Raw genomic sequence first — 21,899 nt, forward strand, 5'->3', positions numbered from 1 at the left:
CTTTTCATAGGTACTTCTAGAGCCAATCTTGGGTCTTATAAGTCTGATTCTGTTTCAGTGTTTACAGGTTGATATTGGGCTCTGAGGACCATGAGCTGTACAGTGTCAAATCTCTCCCTGACAAATTGTAAAATTCTGTTAACAACACAAGGTCCTACGGTAAGCAGAAATAGTAGACTTAGCAGGGGTCCAAGGAAGGGCAATAACAGGGAAAACACAGAGGAATTCCACCATTGGTCTGCAGCTGAAGCAAACTGCTGTGTTTTTACTTCTGCGCTTAACTTGCGTAACTGTTGGACCCGGTCCTCTACAAGCCCTGATTCATTTATGTAGAAACAACAGTCTTCTTTTAGAAACATACATGTACCACCTTTTTCAGCAGTGAGTAGGTCTAGGGCCCTCCGGTTCTGCAAGGTTACCTGAGCTAGGGACGTGAGCTGCCGCTGAAGGGAGGCAAGGGACTCAGCCGACTCCTCCATAGCAACGGCAAATTGTTGGTACAACTTGTTGCTTTCTATGAGGGTGTGACCTAGGGCTCCCCCCGCCAGTCCGGCCGCCATGAGGGATGCGGTGAGGGAGATTCCCGCAATGAGGGGGAGAAATATGGCTCGTGCAGGTCTCGGTCTAGGGACTGGGTGAATAGCAGTACTAGTCCAGTTACTGGTGTACCCTAGGAACTCGCCAGCAGTTAGTAGAGTCAACCGGGGAACTGTGACAGGAAGGCACAGTAGGTTGGTAACAGACAGACTAGATAGGTTCTTAGATAATGTTCCATTACACCAGAAGAATATGCCCGGCGGAGCCCTTAGGGTGATATTAGGGGGCATTGCAGTGATGCTGCAGAGGCTGGAATTGGTTCCTGAGAAACAGTAGGGAAACTTCTCCTGACTGGGGTTTAGGTATAGGGGCACGTTAAGGATAGGAGCATATGAGAGGTTTCAGAGGTTGTTAGCTTGGGCAGAGGTAGAGGATCCCCATGGCAGAGGGACAGCGGTTAGCGGTGGACGCCCTAGAGTGGCACACAGAAAGCAGCCAGACAGGCTGTGAAGTCCTGTAAGGTTAGCAAGTTCTAGTCCTTCTTGTAATAATTTTAACCAGGAGAAAGGACGTAAGTCCTGTGTTAGTCTGTTTTCTTATCATTGGATATTTCTATGGACCAGGGGCAGTACCTGCACTAGGCCTCGCCACAGATAGAGGTGACTGCTAGGCCATGTGGAGGAGGGGGAGTAGTATACAGCCCCATGTTGAGGCGTGGTCCAGCGGGAGTTCCAGGGGTCTTTAACTATCCATGTATATGAAAAGTCTCCATCCTGTCTACGATGGAAGGCCCACTTAGGGTCTGTTTTTTCTCTCCCCAATAACGGGATCTATGGATGTTACAATAGTTATAAGGACAGCCGGCATTTTGGTGCCACCAATAGTGTTTACAATTGTATTTAGTCTGATCAAACTCAAAGCATATTATTGGTGTCATAGGTTTGGCTATTTGAAAACCAGTAAAATTTAGTAGAATTGGGCTGTTGCACCCTGAGGAGGGGCAATCAGCACTGGCCAATAATTTCCTGGGCTTATGAGGTTGCCCAGGGTGGGTTCGGTTTTCATAAAGCCAGAATCTCCAGACAAAGGGATTAAGAGCTGGTTTTGTGATTTCCCCGCGGCCACTAGGGCGACTAACGTTAGGGTTAGACTACCTAACTGCATGTTTGCAGTGAGCTATGCTGCCGGCGCAGGGTGAGTTTTAAGGGGTTGTTCTTAGCTCTGTCCACAGTCCACGTGTCCGGTGCTTCAGCCGCCACCGTGATTGGTCCCAGAAGGTCGGAGGTTGGGTCCACTGGCTTGACGTGGGTGTAGTGGATCCACGACGCGATGCCTTCTACCTTCAGGGCGGTGGGTGTGGTTAGGAGTACCTGGAGTGGTCCCTTCCACCTGGATTCTAGGGTCTCTTGTCGGTGTCGCTTGACCAGGACCCAGTCTCCCGGCTGGTACGGATGGGGTGTCAGCGGGGGACCGGTCTCATATAGTTCCTTCAGCTTGGGCCAGATTTCTTGATGAATTTTCTGCAAGGCTTGTAGGGAAAATAAGAGTTCAGAGACATTTTCTGTTTCAGACTTGAGCAGATCATCTTTTAGGCTGGGAACTAGGGGTGGGGGTCTGCCATACATGATTTCATAAGGGGTGAGGCCCAGTCTGTAAGGGGTATTACGGGCCCAGAACAGAGCGTAGGGGAGAAGGACCACCCAATTAGCGCCAGTCTCCATAGTCAATTTAGTTAAGGTCTCCTTTAAGGTCCGATTCATCCTCTCTACCTGTCCTGAACTCTGGGGCCTGTAAGCGCAATGTAGTTTCCAATTTGCCCCAAGGATGGAAGCCAAATCCTGACTTACCTTAGCGACGAAGGCCGGCCCATTATCTGACCCTATCTGGACGGGGACGCCATACCTGGGGAGGATATCTTCCAGGATTTTCTTTGCTACAACCTGAGCAGTTTCCCTTTTGGTGGGGAATGCTTCAGTCCACCCTGAAAAAGTATCTACAAAGACAAGTAAGTACCGATACCCGTATTTCCTGGCTTTATCTCAGTAAAATCTACTTCCCAGTAGATACCGGGCCTGGTTCCCCTGAGCCTTGTTCCCGTTGCAGCCTGGGATTGGGGGTAGGCGTTGTTAAGCTGGCAGACTTTGCAACTTGCCACGATGCTGCTGGCCGTCTTGGCTGTATGTCTGATTTTGAGTTTGGAGTGTCTGATCAGGTCTATCATCCGCCGGGCACCCAGGTGGATGGTTCGGTGGATGTGTTCTAACACTTGTTGTCCTAATTTTTCTGGTAGGATGGTTTGGTCATTAGTATCAGTCCACCACACCCATTCTGGATCTGTTTCAGGGGAAGTTTGTCAATCCACTGGAGATCTTGTTCTGAATAATCAGGGAGATATGGCAAGTCCTGGGGTCCCGGATCAGGGAGCTGGAGTGCAAGGAGCTGGCTGGGAGCCTTTGCCACACTCCTTGCAGTTTGGTCTGCCAGAAAGTTGCCTTGAGCAATTGGAGTGGTTGGTTTCTGATGCCCTGGGCAATGTACAGTAGCCAATTTTTCTGGTCTCCATAGGGCTGTTAACAGGGCTAGGATCTCTTGCTTGTTTTTTATCTCTTTTCCTTCAGCCGTTAGTAACCCTCGCTCCCTGTAAATGGCCCCATGTATGTGCGCCGTAGCAAAAGCATAGCGGCTGTCTGTGTATACTGTCAGTTTCTTCCCTGCCCCTAAGGTAAGAGCTTGGGTGAGCGCTATCAGTTCGGCCTTCTGGGCCGATGTTCCTGGGGGCAGGGGTTCCGCCCAAATTACCTCAGTCTCTGAAGTTACTGCCGCTCCAGTGTACCTCTGGCCTTGGTGTACGAAGCTGCTCCCATCAGTGAACCAGACTAGGTCAGCGTCCGGAAGTGGGCGGTCCTGCAGGTCCTCTCGAACTCCATGCACCTGAGCTAGTATCTTGGTGCAATCATGGAGCGGGGCGTCCAGGTCCAGGTTGGGCAGCAGCGAGGCAGGGTTTAAGGTTGTTGGGGGCAGGAAAGTTATCCTGAGGGGATTTAGTAGTAGTCCTTGGTAGTGGGTGAGCCGGGCGTTACTTATCCATCGATTAGGTGGCTGTTTGAGTACACCCTCAATGGCATGTGGGGTAACGACCCGTAATTCTTGACCCATGACAAGTTTATCAGCATCTTGTACCATCAGGGCCGTGGCCGCAATCATTCGGAGACAAGGGGGCCACCCGGCAGCCACTGGGTCTAATTTCTTTGACAGGTAGGCAACCGGCCTCCGCCAGGGGCCTAAGTTCTGAGTTATTACCGCCTTGGCGACACCCTTGCTCTTGTCCACGTATAAGTGGAAGGGCTTGGTGACATCAGGTAGTCCCAGTGCAGGCGCAGAGAGTAGGGCGGTTTTGATCTGTTGGAAAGCCGACTCGGCTTCTTCTGTCCAATTAAATGGCTGCTGCCCCCGTGTTGCCTGATACAAGGGTTTAGCCAGCTCTGCGAACCCAGGTATCCATAGTCTACAAAATCCCGCCGACCCCAGGAATTCCCTTACTTGTCGGGTGGATTTTGGCCTGGGGATCTGCAGAACAGTCTGCTTCCAGGCGTTTGTTAACCAGCGCTGCCCTCCTTTTAGCAGGTACCCCAGATATGTCACTTCTCATTTACAGATTTGAGCTTTCTTTGCCGAGGCTCGGTAGCCTAGATTCCCTAGAGCTTGTAAGAGACCCTTGGTCCCTTGAATACAAGCTTCTTGGGTCTCAGCAGCAATCAGGAGGTCATCAACATACTGTAGTAAGGTTATTTCAGGGTGTTTGCATCGGTACCCACCCAGGTCTTCATGAAGGGCCTCGTCGAACAGGGTAGGAGAGTTTTTGAATCCCTGCGGCAGTCTGGTCCATGTCAGTTGGACACTTATGCCCCTCTCAGGGTCAGTCCACTCGAAGGCGAAGAGCTTTTGGCTCTGAGGGGCTAAAGGCAAACTGAAGAAAGCATCTTTCAAATCTAAAACAGTGTACCATTGATGTTTAGGGTTTAGGGTACTCAGGAGGGTGTACGGGTTAGGCACGGTTGGGTGTATGTCCATAACCCTCTTATTGACTTCTCTCAAGTCTTGTACAGGTCTGTATTCTCCGCTATTAGGTTTTCGTACCGGCAACAATGGAGTATTCCAGGGCGAGTGACATGGGCAAAGGACCCCTTGGTCGAGGAGCTGGCGAATATGTGGTGCAATCCTTTCTTTGGCCTCTAGGGGCATCGGGTATTGGCGTACCCGCACGGGGTCTGTCCCAGGCTTAAGTTCAACAAACAAAGCAGGACGGTGTTTTGCTAGTCCAAGCCCCCCGTTTCTGCCCAAGCTCCTGGATATTGCTGGAGCCAGGTTGCTATGTCCTGGTCAGGGGCCGCTTGCTCCTGGTGGAGCCGGTACTCATCTTCTAGGGTTATAGTCAGGACGGACACGGGCTGATTGTGGGAGTTGGTCACGACGGGCCCCTCAGGGAGGAAATGGATCTGTGCTCCCATTTTAGTTAGCAGGTCTCTCCCTAGTAGGGGACAGGGGCTCTCAGGGATAACCAGGAAAGAATGGGTTACATTCCTGGCTCCAAGGTTTACTGTTCTTTGTGTTGTCCAGGGGTATTTCTTAACTCCTGTGGCCCCTTGCACCCACAAGGACTTGGAGGATAATTTTCCATTAGTTTTAACTAGGACCGAGTGCTGTGCTCCCATATTGACCAAGAACTGGACTGGGGACCCCTCCCCTTGTAAAGTTACCCTAGGTTCGGGGAGGGGGTCCGAACCCCGTCTTCCCTAGTCTTCATCTTGAGTGACTAGTACGGGTGTAGACCTAGGGGGTCCCTGTCCTCGTTGTTTCTTTTTGGGGCAGTCTCTTATCCAGTGACCAGCTTCCTTACAGTATGCACATTGGTCTTTGCTCAGATTATCATGTCTGGGGGACCGCCTAGGTTGGGTGTTCTCTGGCTGTAGATGCTCTTTCTGTACTACTGCTGCCAGGACCTTGGTCATTTTTTCAGTGGCCTTAAATTGCCTTTCCTCTGGAGTATCTCTGTTATTGTAAACCTGCTGGGCTATCTGAAGGAGGTCCTGAATCCGCTTTCCCTCCAAGTCTTCTAATTTCTGGAGTTTCTTTTTAATATCTGGCGCTGCCTGATTTACAAAAGACATTACAACAGCTGCCTGACTTCCTGGAGCCTCTGGGTCTATGGGGGTGTACTGTCTAAAAGCTTCCATTAATCTTTCTAAGTAGGTAGCTGGGTTTTCTGCCTTTCCCTGCAGAACGGAGTATACTTTAGCCAAATTAGTGGGCTTGCAAGCAGCTGCCCGGAGACCCGCCATTAGAGTCTGGCGATAAAGGTGTAGCCGTCCCCTACCTTCTGCCATGTTGTAGTCCCAGGCGGGCCTGGTCAGAGGAAAAGTAGCATTTATGAGGTCGGGGTTGGCAGTCGGTTGACCGTCGTCCCCCGGGACCAGCTTTCTAGCTTCTACCTGTATTCTCTCTCGCTCCTCTGTTGTGAACAAGATTCGGAGGAGCTGCTGACAATCATCCCAAGTGGGCTGGTGGGTGAACATGACACTATCCAGTAAAGCCATTAAATCTTTGGGGTTATCTGAAAACCGAGCACTCTGAGTCTTCCAGTTATACAGATCACTGGTGGAGAATGGCCAGTACTGGAGCCTGGGGATTCCCGTGTCATCTGGGGGTCCTATTTCTCGAAGGGGTAGAGCCACTGTGGAGTCAGGCAGCTGGGGGGGGCTAGCCCGCAAAGTGCGCTCTCGCGTCTGCCCCGCTGGCCCTTCAAAGTTACTTTCACTTTCCGCGGGTCCGGGTGTGCCGGCCGCCTCCCGTCCGCCTGCTCCTTCCCGCGCCCCAGCCCAGGGGGCTGGGGCCTGGGGCTCGGAGGGGGTTCTGTGGACAGTGGGTCCCCGCTATCAGGTAGAACAGGATGGGGGGGCAGTCGGTTGCTTGGATTTTAGCAGCCGAGCAACCAGCGCCTTACAGGGTTCAGGGGGAGCTAATTGGAAAGGGGACAGACAAGGAGGCGGGTTCTCAACAAGGTCCTGCCATATGAGGATATATGGGATTTGATCCAAGTGGCCCGCACGCCCAGGTAGGAAAATCTTGAACTTTAGTGATGACAGGAAGTCAGAACGCCCCTTCAGGTGGCCACCCCACATCAAAGGCAGGCCATTCGGAGCAGCACAGAGTAATTAGCCTTCCCCTCCTTATTTCCATACTAAGATCATGGCCCCTTGCCCTAACATCCTTGAAATTACTTGTAAGGAGAGATAGGGGAGTGCTCTGGGTATTACCCATCCTGTAATAATTTGTAGTCTCTTCCTGTAAAAGAATATGGGTTAGAATTCCTGTAAAGGAAATCTGGCGTATTCATAATATCTAGCCGCAAGTGCGCTCTGGAAGCCCGGGTCAGAATCAGTTCAGATAGAAATCTAGATCAGACGAGAGCCAGGGGACGTCTCCCGCCGGTCTCCGCTGACCGTCCTATAGCGCGTCTGCCAGGACTGCTGTCAGCCTCAGTTTCAGACCTCGCGAGTCAAGATACAGGTTCAGAACAGACACAGACAGACAAACAGAGACGAGCCAGCTCACCTATCAGCAGATCGATCCTGGTAGATCCGTTGACCAGGGGTCTGGTGGGCTTGGGGAATCCCAGACGGCCCCCAGATGTTATGCCCAGACTGTTTGTTCCCCAAAGAAGACCACCAGAGTCCAGAGTCAAAGCCAAGTGGCAAGGATCTTTACTGCAAGTTCGAACTTGGTCCCTCCATTCCACAGCATACAAGAGGGCCCTGAACAATGCCAGTGCTTGCCTTTTATAGCCCGAGGTAGATAGGATAGCAAAGTTACAGAGGAACAAAGGAATTCTTTTGGTTACAGCATTACAATTGGTTTACATTTACATTTAGTAGTAGTTTTTTTTTTTTTTTTTTAATTGATTCCCACGCTTTCAGTAAAACTACAAATGGCTGTGTCCTTAACGGAAATTTTCCAGGTGGTGTTTGTACTGGGCTTCAGGAAATTGAGAGATATGTGTTTGTACTGGGCCTGTTTGTGTTGAGAGATATATGGTGGGATGTGTTTGTACTGGGCCTGTTTGTGTTGAGCCCGGGGCTGAGGAATGTGCCTGATTTCTTTTCAGCTGGGGCTACAGGTATGCACCACGATGCCTGGCTAATTTTTTTTTTAAAAAATAGAGATGTGGTCTTGCTATGTTGCCCAGGCTGGTCTTGAACTCCTGGCCTCAAGCTATCCTCCTGCTTTGGCTTCTCAAAGTGCTGAGATTGCAGGTGTGAGCCAACACACCCAGTCCTTTTTTTTCTTTTATAGTTTTTTTTTTTTTTTTAAAGACAAGGTCTCACTTTGTCACCCAGGCTGGAGTACAGTGACATGATCATAGCTCACTGCAGCCTCAGACTCCTGGGCTGAAGGGATCCTTGGGAGCCTCAGCCTCCCAAGTAGCTGAGACTACAGGCATGCACTACCACACCTGGCTATTTTTTTAAGTTTTTGTAAAGACAAGGTCACACTATGTTACCCAGGCTGATCTCAAACTCCTGGCCTCGAGTGATCCTCCTGTCTTGACCTCCCTAAATTCTGGGATTACAGGCATGAGCCACGATGCCTGGCCATAGAGTCCTTTCCTAGTGATGAGACTGAGGCATCTCTATCTAGGCATCTAGTGACTCTATGCTGTTTCTCAGCATTGGTTCAATGGGCAGGTCCTATAGGTATCCCAGGCCAAATTGAGTGGAGACTCAACTGGGATCTTGCCTCAACTATATTTTGTTGAAACCACCAACTAGGCTAAGGTCTTGTGGTTCCAGAGCAGTTCTCTGAAGTCTCATGTGAAAGTTTCTCTCTTACTTTAGTGTTTGAGCTTAGTCATTGGGTTGGGTAACTTTGGCCCAGTGAAATCCTTTTTGGGGTACTTTTTTTTTTTTTTTTTTTTTGAGACAGAGTGTCACTCTGTTGCCAGGCTGGAGTGCAGTGGCGTGATCTTGGCTCACTGCAACCTTTGCCTCTTGGGTTCGAGTGACTCTCAAGCCTCAGCCTCCCAAGTAGTTGGGACTACAGGCATGCACCACCACGCCCGGCTAACTTTTGTATTTTTAGTAGAGATGGGATTTCACCATGTTGGCCAGGATGGTCTCGATTTCTTGACCTCATGATCCTCCCACTTCGGCCTCCCAAAGTGCTGGGATTACAGGCGTGAGCCACCGTGCCCGGCCTGGGGTACTTTTCTTTTTTTTTTTAGATGGGTCTCACTCTATATAATCACTGCAGTGCAGTGGCGTGATTACAGCTCACTGCAGCCTAGAGCTCCCAGGCTCAAGAAGTTCTCCCACCTCAGTCTCCTGAGTAGCTGGGACTACAGGCGCCCACCACCATGCCCAGCTAATTTTTGTAATTTTTGTAGCTATGAGGGTCTCACTATGTTGCCCAGGCTGGTCTTGAACTCCTGGGCTCAAGCAATCCACCCACCTCAGCCTCCCAAAGTGCTGGGATTACGGTGTGAGCCATTGTGCCCAGCCTGGTGTACTTTTCTTAACAAATCTCATGGGATATCGAGGCCTCTAGAGTATTTGCCTTAGTTTTTTTCTTAATGTGGTAAGGGAATAGGTTTATACCATGGGGATAAAAGATAGTGAGGAGGGGCGACGTGACCAGAAGACACTGTGGTGTCAGAAACTGGTGATCTATACAGAAGTTCACCAATGATGTTATTAAAGGGGATAGAAAGCAGAAAGTTTCCTCCCCTGTGCCTTATCCTACATGTTACACAGAAGCTAAGAAAGGGTAGGATGAAGTAGTTTGTGGTTGGCTCAGAAGCTTAGTCAAAATAATTTAGGACCTTTAAGAAGTAGGAGAAAAGAGTTGGGGAAGGCAAATGGGGGCACCGTCCATGGTGCTAGACCTTGAACTCTTGTGTTCCTCCAGCCCAGGTGGGATGAGGAACCCACAAATAGTCCCTAGTCCTGCTTCCAGGAAAGGGCAAAAGGCTTGGGAAAACCCAGAGGGAGTTAAGAACTGGGATCTGGGTTTTGCGGTGACTTGGAAAATATACAGCTGTTCAGCAAATCTTGACATAGAAACACAGAAACGGCTTCAAGCCAGGCGCAGTGGCTCACGCCTGTAATCCCAGCACTTTGGCAGGCTGAGGCAGGAGGATCTCTTGAGGCCAGGAGTTCAAGACCATCCTGGGTAACAATACCAGACCCCCTCCCTACCAAAAACAATTTTTTAAAATTAGCCAAGTGTGGTGGTGCCCACCTGTGGTTCCAGCTACTTGGGAAACTGAGGCAGGAGAATTGCTTGAGCCCAGGAGGTTGAGGCTGCAGTAAGCTATTATTATACCACTGCATTCTAGCCTGGACAACATAGCAAGACCCTATCTCTAAAAAAGAAAAGAAAAGAAAAGAATATGGCTTCAAACAACCCACATTCATTGTGCACTTGCTAAGGGCCAGTCCCTATGAAAAGAGTTTCAGAGTGTAGTGTGGCTATGAATATGGATTCTGATCTGGAAGGCCCAGACCTGAATTTGCTCTGCCGCTTATGAGGTGTTTGACCTTGCATAAGGCATTTAATGTCTCTTTGCTTCTGTTTCCTCACTTGTAAAATGGGGGCTATATTTTACAAGGCTTAAAGCAGCAGTTCCTGGTATACAGATGCACAGTAACCTCTACCCAAGTGTTTACTATTATTATTTTATACATGTATTACCTCATTTCTTCCTCAAAACAACTTTATATGGTTGGTACTATTATTCTTTTCATCTTACAGATGAGGAAATTGAAGCTTAGAGAAATTAATTCATTTGGCCAGGCATGATGGCTCACACCTATAATCCTAGAACTTTGGGAGGCCAAGGCAGGCAGATCACTTGAGCTCAGCAGTTTGAGACCAGCCTGGGCAACATGATGAAACCCCATATCTACAAAAAATATGAAAATTAGCCAGACATGGTGGCATGTGCTTATAGTCCCAGCAACTTGGGAGGCTGAGGTGGGAGGATCGCTTGAGCTGGGGAGGTCGAGGCTGCAGTGAGCCATGATCACTGCACTCCAGCCTGGGTGACAAAGTGAGACCTTGTTTCAAAAAAAAATCATTCATTCACTCATTTATTTATTCTTCCATGAATTCAACAAATATTTTGAGGCCAATTATCTTCCAAGTGTTATTCTAGAAGACTCCGGGGGCCCATAAGTGAACAAGACTACAGGATCCTTACTGTAGAGGGTCTTACATCCTAGTGGTGGAGGACAAAGACAGAAATAAGTAAATAAATAAGACCAGGTGCAGTGGCTCACACCTGTAATCCCAGCTCTTTGAGAGGCCAAGGCAGGAAGATTGCTTGAGCCCAAGAGTTTGAGACCAGCCTGGGTAACATGGCAAGACCCCATCTCTAGAAAAAAAAATACACACACACACACACACACACACACACACACAGTAGTCCCAGCTACTCAGGAGGCTGAAGTGGGAGAATCACTTGAGCCTGGGAGGTTGAGGCTGCAGTGAGCTGTGTTCGAGCCACTGCATTCCAGACTGGGTGACAAAGTGAGACTGTGTTTCAAAAAAGAGTAAAAAAATAAATAATTTTTGACTGTGCTAAATTCCAGGAGGAGGATGCACAAGGAGATATCAAAAAGAATGTCAGACCAGAGCTACTTCTGACAGGGTTTCCCGGGAAGTCCTTTCTGAGGAGGCAACAGTTGACCCATGCAATGGTTTGAAAATACACCATAGAGTCAATCAGATTAATAATGGATTGGATGTAAGGGTTAAGGGGGAAAAAAAAGGAATCTAGGATCACTCCTAAGCTAAATGCCTTTCTGGGAGTTATTGAGCTAGTGCCAGATGAGCCCAGATTTGAACCCAGATGTAGCTGACTCCAAAACTTGACTCTTACTCTTGCAAATTATATCTGAAGACCTGGATTGATATATGGAAGATCAATAACAAGACCTTGACCATCTGTCTTAACAGCCAATCAGCCAATCAATTTTTTTTTTTTTTTTTTTGAGACAGAGTTTTGCTCATGTTGCCCAGGCTGGAGTGCAATGGCACGATCTCCACTCACCCACTGCAACCTCCGCCTCCCGGGTTCAAGCGATTCTCCTGCCTCTGCCTCCTGAGTAGCTGGGATTACAGGCATGCACCACACCCCCGGTTAATTTCATATTTTTAGTAGACATGGGGTTTCTCCATGTTGATCAGGCTGGTCTCAAACTCTTGACCTCAGGTGATCCACCCACCTCTGCCTCCCAAAGTGTTGGAATTACAGGCGTGAGTCACCACATCCAGCCAACAGTCATTATTAGATGAGATACAACACCATGTTCCATGAACCTACGACTTTGTAATGTAGGAGATGAGTCTCGTACCCATGGAAAAATAACGTAAACTATAAATTGAAATACTCTATCATATGGTACAAGTGAGAGGTGCAAAATAAACTTTAGAGAGTAAGGTGAGTTAGAGAGAGTGAGGTGGGCATGGTGTATTTGAAGTCCCTCTCCCTTCTCTGGAGGCCCAGACCAGTGCTATTCAAAGTGTGGTCCCCAGTCCAGCAGTGGCTCCTGAGAACTTGTTAGAAGCGCCAACTTTCAGTCCCCATTCAAAACCTTCTGAATCAGAATCCCTGGAGGAACATCTGTTTTGTTTTGTTTTTTTCTCTTATTATTTTTAACTTTTAATGTTTTTAACTAATTATTTTAATATAAATTGTACATACTTACAAGGTACAGTGTGATATTTTGATACATTATACAATGTGTAATGACCACATCAGTGTAATTAGCTTATCTATCACCTCAAATATTTATCATTTCTTCGTGTTGGGGGCAATCAAAATCTACTCTCAACTATTTGAAAATGTACAATAAATTGTTGTGAATTATAGTCACCCTATAGTGCTATAGAACACTAAACACTATTCCTCTTTTCTAGCTGTACTTTTCTATCCATTGACCAACTTTTGGCTACCCTCCTCCCCACTACCCTTTCCAGCCTCTAGAAACCACTATCCTTCTGTCTACTTCCATGAGCTCAACTTTTTAAGCTTCCACATATGAGTGACAGTATGCAGTATTTATCTTTCTGTGCCTGGCTTATTTCACTTAACATAATATTCTCCAAGTTCATCCATGTTGCCATGAATGAACATGAAAAAGAATTTCATTCTTTTTTATGGCTAAATAGTAGTCCACTGTATTATATGTACCACATTTTCTTTACCCATTCATCTGTTGACAGACACTTAGGTTGATTCCATATGTTGGTTATTGTGAATAGCATTGCAATAAATGGGGTACAGGTATCCATTTGCTATATTGATTACAATTGCTTTGGATATGTATTAGTTCATTTTCCCACTGCTATAAAGATATTACCTGAGACTGGGTAATTCATAAAGGAAAGACGTTTAATGATGATTCACAGTTGCACCTGGTTGGAGAGGCCTCAGGAAACATACAGTCATGGTGGAAGGCAAACGGGAAGCAAGGACCTTCTTCACATGGCGGCAGGAGAGAGAAGTCCAAGCTCAGAAAATGACAGATGTTTATAAAACCATCAGATCTATAAGAACTCACTCACTATCATGAGTACACATGGAGGAATCGCCCCCATGATCCAATCACCTCCCTCCCTCGACATGTGAGGATTACAGTTCCCTCCCTTGACATGTAGAGATCACAATTTGAGATAAGATTTGGGTGGGGACACAGAGCCAAACTATATCAGGATATATGCCCAGTAGCAAAATTGCTGGATCGTATGGTAGTTCTTAGTTTTTTGAGGAATCTCCATACAGTTTTCCATACTAGCTGTAGTAATTTACATCTCCACCAACAATGTGTAACAGTTCCCCCTCTTCTTCACATCTTCACCAGCATTTATTATGTTTTGTCTTTTTGATGATCCCTGTTCTAACTAGGGTGGGATGATATCTCATGAGGTTTTGATTTGCATTTCCTTGATGATTAGTGATGTTAACCACTTTTTCATATGTCTGTGCCAGCCACCTGTTTTTTAACAAGTCCACTAGAAGGCTGAGAACCCCAGGTCTAAAGTGCCAGTTTCAGGACAAAGCACTCGGCCTCCCTATTTGCACTTCTGTCTCCACCATGACTCCACCAGCTCCCTCCTAAACCTTCAACTGAGTCCACAGCTGCATAAAAGTATTTTCTGATCCTGAGTTCTTGTGAGCCTGGAAAAAAACCCTCTTCCGCTAAACCCATCTGAGAAATGGCACATATTTTTTTTTTTTATTTTTTCATTAAACTTTAAGTTCTGGGATACATGTGCAGAACGTGCAGGTTTGTTACATAGGTATACATGTGCCATGGTGGTTTGCTGCACCCATCAACCTGTCACCTAGGTTTTAAGCTCCACATGCATTAGGTATTTGTCCTAATGCTCTCCCTCCCCTTCCTCCCAAGCCCCAGACAGACCCCAGTGTGCGATATTCCCCTCCCTGTGTCCATGTGTTCTCATTGTTTAACTCCCACTTATGAGTGAGAACATGTGGTGTTTGGTTTTCTGTTCCTGTGTTAGTTTGCTGGGAATGATGGTTTCCAGCTTCATCCATGAGAAATGGCACATATTTTTAAAGAAACTATATGGAAATTAAGAGAGAAGCAAAACAACCCTCCAAATACAATCCCAGCACTTTGGAAAGCCAAGGCGGGAGGAATGCTTGAGGCCAGGAGGTCGAGGCCAGCCTGGGCAACGTGATAAAACCCCGTCTCTACTAAAAATACAAACCCCCCCCCCAAAAAAAAAAACCTGGGTGTGGTGGCACACCTGTAATATCAGCTACAGGCTGGGAGGCTGAGGCAGGAGAATCGCTTGAACCCAGAGGTGGAAGTTGCAGTGAGCCGAGACTGTGCGACTACACTCCAGTCTGGGTAACAGTGAGACTCCGTCTCAAGAAAAAATAAAAATAAAAATAAAAAATTAATTTTAAAAAAGAAAAAGAAATTAGCTGGGTGTGATGGTGCCTGCCTGTAATTCCAGCTACTCGGGAGGCTGAAGCCTGGGAGGCTGGGGTTGCAGTGAGCCAAGATCGCACCACTGAACTCCAGCCTGGGTGACAGAGCAAGACCCTGTCTCAAAAACACACGCACACACCCACACCCACACCCCCCCCCCCCCCCACACACACACACAGAGTTTAGAAATGCGGTATTTACAAAGCCAATCTTCTCTACCTGAGCTTTGAAATAAACCAAGGGTTTGTCTCCTGGCCATAATACTTACTAGCAATATAATCTGGAGAAACTAACCTCTGGGCCTCAGTTTATCTGTCTTTGAAATAGGAGTAATAACAGTATCTTCCCCATAGAGTTGTAAAAATTAAATGAGGTATATGTACAAAGCTTGCTGAAGCTCCTGAGTCATAGTAAACCTTCAGTTAATGTTGGGTTTGCGGAAGAAGAAGGTTTTGTGCTATGTTTGGATTTAACTGGGCTAGAGGCATCTTATTTCAGGCATCAGAGGGTGTGAAGCATTCTGACAAGAGAATCTACTCCATATAGGAAATGATTCATTAGCCCAGGACAGGTGAGCAGCTGTTACTGAACAGTGAGTTAATGATCATGGGAAGATCACTTGAGGTCAGGAGTTTGAGACCAGCCTGGCCAACATTGCAAAAACCCATCTCTACTGAAAACACAAAAATTAGCCGGGCGTGGTGGTGGGTGCCTGTAATCCCAGCTTCTCAGGAGGCTGAGGCAGGAGAATCACTTGAACCTGGCAAGCGGAGGTTGCAGTGAGCTGAGATCGTGCCACTGCACTCCAGCCTGGGCGACACAGCAAGAGGCTCCGTCTCAAAAAAAAAAAAAAAAGACATTATTGTAAGACTGGCCACTAGCCACTAGGTGTCCCAGCTTCATCTGGGTTATGATAACAATAGCTGAAGTTTTTCCAGCACTTCCTATAAAGTCATGTTATTATCCTAGTTTTACAAACAGGGCAACTCGTCTGAGAAAGCATAAGTAACAAGGTCACAGCTTATAAAAGTCTAGACTCTCTTTTATCTCATTGAGCTATAAACTTCCATATGATAAGCCTGTGTCCGGCCCCATGTTGCCTGGGCCTGGGGCTCTGCGGGCCTGACTGCTCACCTCTGGGCCTGTGTTTCCTCCGTAGATCAAGTGGCTTGTGCAGATCCAGAGATCTGCCGGAAGATCTGCAGCAATCCCTCGGGCTGTTCTGACATCGCGTATCCCAAACTCGTGCTGGAACTCCTGCCCACAGGTAAAGTCCCTTCACCCCTGAATCAAGTCCCCTGGAGCACCCAGAAAGGAGATCACTGGATGGGCTCTGATCCAAGGCAGGGTCAAGAAGGGAGGGCTGGAGGGAGGAACAGGCCCTAGGCTCCCCATGAAAGGCTGAGTCCTGCAGGAAGCTCTGCCCCGCCGTCCTCCCTGAGGTTCTGCCTCCTCCAGTTGAGCCCACTGGGATCGGCTGCTTTGGCAGAAAAGGGCCGAGGCCCATGACCTCCCTTCCGCCCCCAGGGCTCCGTGGGCTGATGATGGCTGTGATGGTGGCGGCTCTCATGTCCTCCCTCACCTCCATCTTTAACAGTGCCAGCACCATCTTCACCATGGACCTCTGGAATCACCTCCGGCCTCGGGCATCTGAGAAGGAGCTCATGATTGTAGGCAGGTAAGTCCCTACTGGGTGGGGCTGGGGCAGGGGGAAGAGAGAGCTGAGCCCACCCCGAGGCAAAGTCCAGGTCCGGCCGGCAACGTATCCAGGCTGAAGAGCGTTAGGACTCCATGTGCAACACACTGGTTCATTCAGGAGATGCTCGACGAGCACCTACTGTGTACCAGGCACAGGGCACATAACCATGAAAGGGCTCAGTTCTTGCCTTCATGGAGCTAGGGAAGGAAGAGAATAAGCAAAGAATTATAACCCAGCTGGGCTCGGTGGCTCACACCTGTAATCACAGCACTTTGGGAGGCCAGGCCGGTGGATCACTTGAGGTCAGGTGTTCAAGACCAGGCTGGCCAACATGGTGACACCCCATCTCTACTAAAAATACACAAATTAGCTGTGGTGGCGTGTGCCTGTAGTCCCAGCTACTCAGGAGGCTGAGGCAGGAGAATCATTTGAACCCAGGAGGCGGAGGTTGCAGTGAGCCAAGATGGCACACTGCACTCTAGCCTGGGTGACAGAGTGAGACTCTGTCTCAAAATAATAAAATAAGCTGGGAGCGTTGGCATGTGTCTGTAATCCCAGTTACTTGGGAGGCTGAGGCAGGAGGATCACTTGAGCCCAGGAGTTGGAGGCTGCAGTAAGCTATGCTCTCACCACTGCATCCCAGCCTTGGCAAGAGAACAAGACCCTATTTAAAAAAAGAGAGAGAGAAAGAGGAGTAAATGTTCAGGGAAGTTGATGCTAATTTGTGCCTCTCGCCGCTGGCACCAGGGTGTTTGTGCTGCTGCTGGTCCTGGTCTCCATCCTATGGATCCCTGTGGTCCAGGCCAGCCAGGGTGGCCAGCTCTTCATCTACATCCAGTCCATCAGCTCCTACCTGCAGCCGCCCGTGGCGGTGGTCTTCATCATGGGATGTTTCTGGAAGAGGACCAATGAAAAGGTAGCTCTGGACTGCTTCCACTAGGCCAGAACCAAGTGTTGCCCCTTGAGGACTGGGATAGGATGGGAGGGGAGGGCACTGGAGGGAGATACAGGCTGGACTTCGGTGTTGAGAGGGAGGGTGAGTTTCATGGTGGAAGATACACAGAGGGTGTTTATCTGACCTTTGCAAAAAAGCAATGAGAGGGCTGCTGCGATGGCTCACACCTGTAATCCTATCACTCTGGGAGGCTGAGGTGGGTGGATCACTCAAGGTTGGGAGTTCGAGACCAGCGTGGCCAACATGGCGAAACCCCACCTCTACACAAAATACAAAAATGAGCCCGGTGTGGTGGTGGGTGTCTGTAATCCCAGCTACTCAGATGCTGAGGCAGGAGAATCACTGGAACCTGGGAGACAGGTTGCAGTGAGCTGAGACTGTACCACTGCACTCCAGCCTGGGTGAAAGAGTGAGACTCTGTCTCTCAAAAAAAAAAAAAAAAAAAAAAAGTCAGTGAGAGGTTCTCATCAAAAGTATCTTGATGCATTTTTTGTTATTGAACAGGGAAGCTAAATTAAGAGGGTGTTAGTAATCTATTAGTAGTCGATTCATTATAAAAAGATAAATGGTTCAGTATTGCAGAACCTTTCCAAATTGCTGACCCATGCGTGCAGTGACCACCACAAGAAAGACAAGCCCTGGAGATGGCTTCTCGAGGTTCCTGGAGGCCAGAGCCCTTGGCGTCTCTAAGACGATCTTGCTCTGATGTTGCAGGGTGCCTTCTGGGGCCTGATCTTGGGCCTGCTCCTGGGCTTGGTTAGGCTGGTCCTGGACTTTATTTACGTGCAGCCACGGTGTGACCAGCCAGATGAGCGCCCGGTCCTGGTGAAGAGCATCCACTACCTCTACTTCTCCATGATCCTGTCCACAGTCACCCTCATCACTGTCTCCACCGTGAGCTGGTTCACAGAGCCGCCCTCCAAGGAGATGGTACGTTCGGGCTGATGGCTAGATCCATTGAGACTTTTTGTTGGAAGTGACAGAAAACGGACCCACACTGCCTTAAGCAAAGGAGACTGATTGTCCAAAAAGCTGAAAAGTCCAGGGTTGGGGTTCAGGGGCAGGATTATTCAGGACTTTGAAAAGGTCATCAGAATCCATCTGCACTTCTGCTTTGATTCTTACGTCCCATATGGAGCCCAGTACCTTCTAGAGAGATATCCTCTTTTACTATCATTAAGTAAACATAAGGCTGGGGTGCGGTGGCTCATTCCTGTAATCCCAGCACTTCAGGAAGCTGAGGTGGGAGGATCACTTGAGGCCAGGAGTTCGAGACCAGCCTGGGCAACATAGTGAGAGCCCATCTCTTTAAAAAATGAAAAAATTAGCAGGGCGTGATGGCTCATGCCTGTAATCCCAGCTACTAGGGAGGCTGAGGTGGGACGACTGCTTCAGCCCAGGAGTTTAAGGCTGCAGTGAGCTATGTCCATGCCACCGCACTCCCACCTGGGTGACAGAACAAGAGCCTGTCTTAAAAAAAAAAAAAAAAAAAAGGTAAAAATAAGCATAAGTATTTCTGTCCCAGAATTTCTAGAGAAGTTCTGGATTCCCATTGATGGAGTCAGCTCAGGACACATGCTCATCCGTGAACCCAGAAGCAGTCCAAAGTGGTGAAGGCCATCCTGTGGCTCTGCGGAATTCAATCCCCGTGGCCAGAGAAATGGATGAGCTGAAATGACCAATTCTGGGGTCCCACAATACTCTAGGGTGAAGGTTAAGCTCTGAGGATTAGAATGAGGGATAATCACATCCCAGCAACATGGGGATGGGGTTTATCGGAGAAAGACGTGGGAATGAGCGGGGGAATTGTGCGCTGATGCTGAAGAGCGAAGGGACGTGACGCTTGTTGGAGGATGGGGTGGGAGGGTGGGGCTGGGAGCAGATTCAGACACAAAGGCTGAGTGTGGGGTTGGGTGGAGAGTGTGAGAAAAGGATGGAAAACCCCGGCCCCACCTCCACCACAAATCTCATCATTCATTCCTGCTCCTTAGGTCAGCCACCTGACCTGGTTAACTCGTCATGACCCCGTGGTCCAGAAGGAACCAGCGCTACCAGCAGCTCCCTTGTCTCTTGCCCTCTCTCAGAACGGGATGCCAGAGGCCAGCAGCAGCAGCAGAGTCCAGTTCGAGATGGTCCAAGAAAACATGTCTAAAACCCACAGCTGTGAGTAGCCTCGCTCCTCAATTACAGCAAGAAGCATTACGTGTTAAGGGGATTTTTTTTTTTTTTTTTCCTATCAAATTACAAGCCAGGAAAGTGGGCAGACTTGGAGTTTTAGCATCCTCTGGCTCCAGTGTCTGATCTGTCCCCACGCTCTGGCCATGGGAAAGGAGTTTTTAGTAACTTTCAACGGAAGCTTCCTACGGGCACTCAGAGTAAACAAACACTTGTTGAGTGCCTATGAAGACACGGTTCACTTCATCCTCATGCTCCACACATGGGCAGGCAGGAACACGACGTGCCTTCTCTCAGTGCTTCTAAACTGGCGGCTTGCAGACATATTTTGGCTTGGCCCACCTACAGTTTCAATAAAATGTGAGTTAACGTTTAAAAATGGAGAGATTTCGGCTGGGTGCCGTGGCTCAAGCCTGTAATCCCAGCACTTTGGAAGGCCAAGGCGGGTGGATCACTTGAAGTCAGGAGTTCGAGACCAGCCTGGCCAACATGGTGAAACCCCACCTCTACTAAAAATACAAAAATTAGCCGGGCATGGTAGCGCATGCCTATAGTTCCAGCTACATGGCAGGCTGAGGCAGGAGAATCACTTGAACCTGGGAGGTGGATGTTGCAGTGAGCCGAGATCGCGCCACTGCACTCCAGCCTGGGTGACAGAGTGAGACTCTGTCTAAAAAAAAAAAAAAAAAAAAATTGGGAGATTTCAGCCAGGCCTGGTGGTTCATGCCTGTAATCCCAGCACTTGAACACACCTGGTGAGTGTCCCCGTCTCGCCTCTCTGGGAGACACAGACCACCTCTACAGTCTTCCTTTGCTGGGTTCTTTCTAGGTGACATGACCCCGAAGCAGTCCAAAGTGGTGAAGGCCATCCTGTGGCTCTGTGGAATACAGGACAAGGGCAAGGAAGAGCTCCCGGCCAGAGCAGAACCCATCATAGTTTCCCTGGAAGAAAAGCCCTTGGTGAAGACCCTCCTGGACGTCAACCTTATTTTCTGCGTGACCTGCGCCATCTTTATCTGGGGCTACTTTGCTTAGTGTGGGGTGAACCCGGGGGTTCAAAGGCTGTTTCTCTTCAATGCTCCATTTTTTTAATGAAAGAAAAAATAATAAAGCTTTTGTTTGTTTACCACAAGGCTTCCAAGTGTTTATAGATCATTTTCAACATGACACTTAGTTCTTTTCTTTTTTCTTTTTTTTTTGAGACAGTGTCTCGCTCTGTCACCCAGGCTAGAGTGCAGTGGCATGGTCATAGTTCACTGCAACCTCAAACTCCTGGGCTCAAGTGATCCTCCCTCCTCAGCCTCCCAAGTTTCTAGGACTACAGGTACATACCACCATGCCTACCTAATTTTTTCTTTTTTTAAAGAGATGTGGTCTATGTTGCCCAGGCTGATCCTGAACTCCTGGCCTCAAGTGATCCCCCCACCTCAGCCTCCCAAAGTACTAGGATTATTGGCATGAGCCACCACGCCCAGCCTCTTTTCTTCTTGAAAATAATGAAGGTTAGAAGATGGAGAGAAGAGAGACAGGTAAAAGCTTCCTTTCGCAAAAGACAGTTATTCATTCTTCTTATCCATTGTGTAACATCAATACCCAAATTCAAAGGGATAAAGAAGCAAAGGGACTCACAGGACCTTTTAGCATTCGAACTTGCCCAGCTCATCTTCACAGTGCGAAGAATGGGACCTGCATTCTATCTCTTGCCTTCCACTATGGCTGGCTTTGGGTGAAGGTCCCCAAGAGTTTTCTCACTGTGATACTTCCTCCATTTCTTGGAAATAGATCCGAGTTGGTACTCTGAAATCTTGTGCTATAAGAAAATCAGGGAATTGTGTCACTTCTCAAGTTCTGGCTTAGACTGCTTTGTTTCTGAGACAGGGTCTCACTCTGTCACCCAGGCTGGACTGTAGTGGCGCCCTGACGGCTCACTGCAGTCTTGACTTCCTGGGCTCATGTGATGCTCCTACCTCAGCCTCCTGAGTAGTTGGGACTATAGCCATGCACCACCACGTCTGGCTAACTTTTAAAATTTATTTGCAGAGACATGGGGGGCTGCTTTCTCCTATGTTGCCTGAGCTGGTCTCAAAACTCCTGGGCTCAAGCAATCCTCTTGCCTTGGCCTCCCAAAGTGCTGGGATTACAGGCATGAGCCACGCACCCAGCCTTAGACTGTTTCTTTGCTTACTTCCCCAGGATGATGCTTCCCTAAAAAGCAGCAGCCGGGTGGATGGGCATCTCAATGAACTTCCCTACCAAAGGCCAGTAAGCCTTTGACCTGCAGGGCAGTGGCCTCCTGTTCTGGGTGGAGCCAGCCTCCTCAGCTTTCCCGCTTTGGGCCCGATGGAGTCTGATGGAATGACCCATTAGGGCTGCGTTTGCCACGTGCAGAGCTAAGAGCAGGCAGGGCCAACGGAGTGAGCCCTGAGACCATCTCTGGAGTAGCCCAGGGCCATGAACCATCCAGGTCTGGGATAAGGTCGGGTGGTGGGATGGACTAGAGCCTCTTCCTGGC

At 48.6% G+C, this 21,899-nt stretch overlaps 1 protein-coding gene across 1 annotated transcript in view; it reads left to right on the forward strand.

The window, feature by feature from the left end:
- Positions 1 to 21,023, forward strand: part of SLC5A11 (solute carrier family 5 member 11) — a 73,721-nt gene extending 52,698 nt beyond the window's left edge. The window contains exons 11-16 of the mRNA XM_007988220.3: positions 15,718 to 15,825; positions 16,086 to 16,236; positions 17,005 to 17,173; positions 17,927 to 18,142; positions 19,204 to 19,375; positions 20,217 to 21,023. Coding sequence (XP_007986411.3) covers positions 15,718 to 15,825; positions 16,086 to 16,236; positions 17,005 to 17,173; positions 17,927 to 18,142; positions 19,204 to 19,375; positions 20,217 to 20,422 — 1,022 coding nt within the window. The 3' untranslated portion in view covers positions 20,423 to 21,023. The remainder of the gene's footprint in view (positions 1 to 15,717; positions 15,826 to 16,085; positions 16,237 to 17,004; positions 17,174 to 17,926; positions 18,143 to 19,203; positions 19,376 to 20,216) is intronic.
- The last annotated feature ends 876 nt before the right edge of the window (positions 21,024 to 21,899 follow it).

The sequence above is a fragment of the Chlorocebus sabaeus genome, chromosome 5 (genome assembly GCF_047675955.1).
Source record: "Chlorocebus sabaeus isolate Y175 chromosome 5, mChlSab1.0.hap1, whole genome shotgun sequence".
Taxonomy (NCBI): Eukaryota; Metazoa; Chordata; class Mammalia; order Primates; family Cercopithecidae; genus Chlorocebus; species Chlorocebus sabaeus.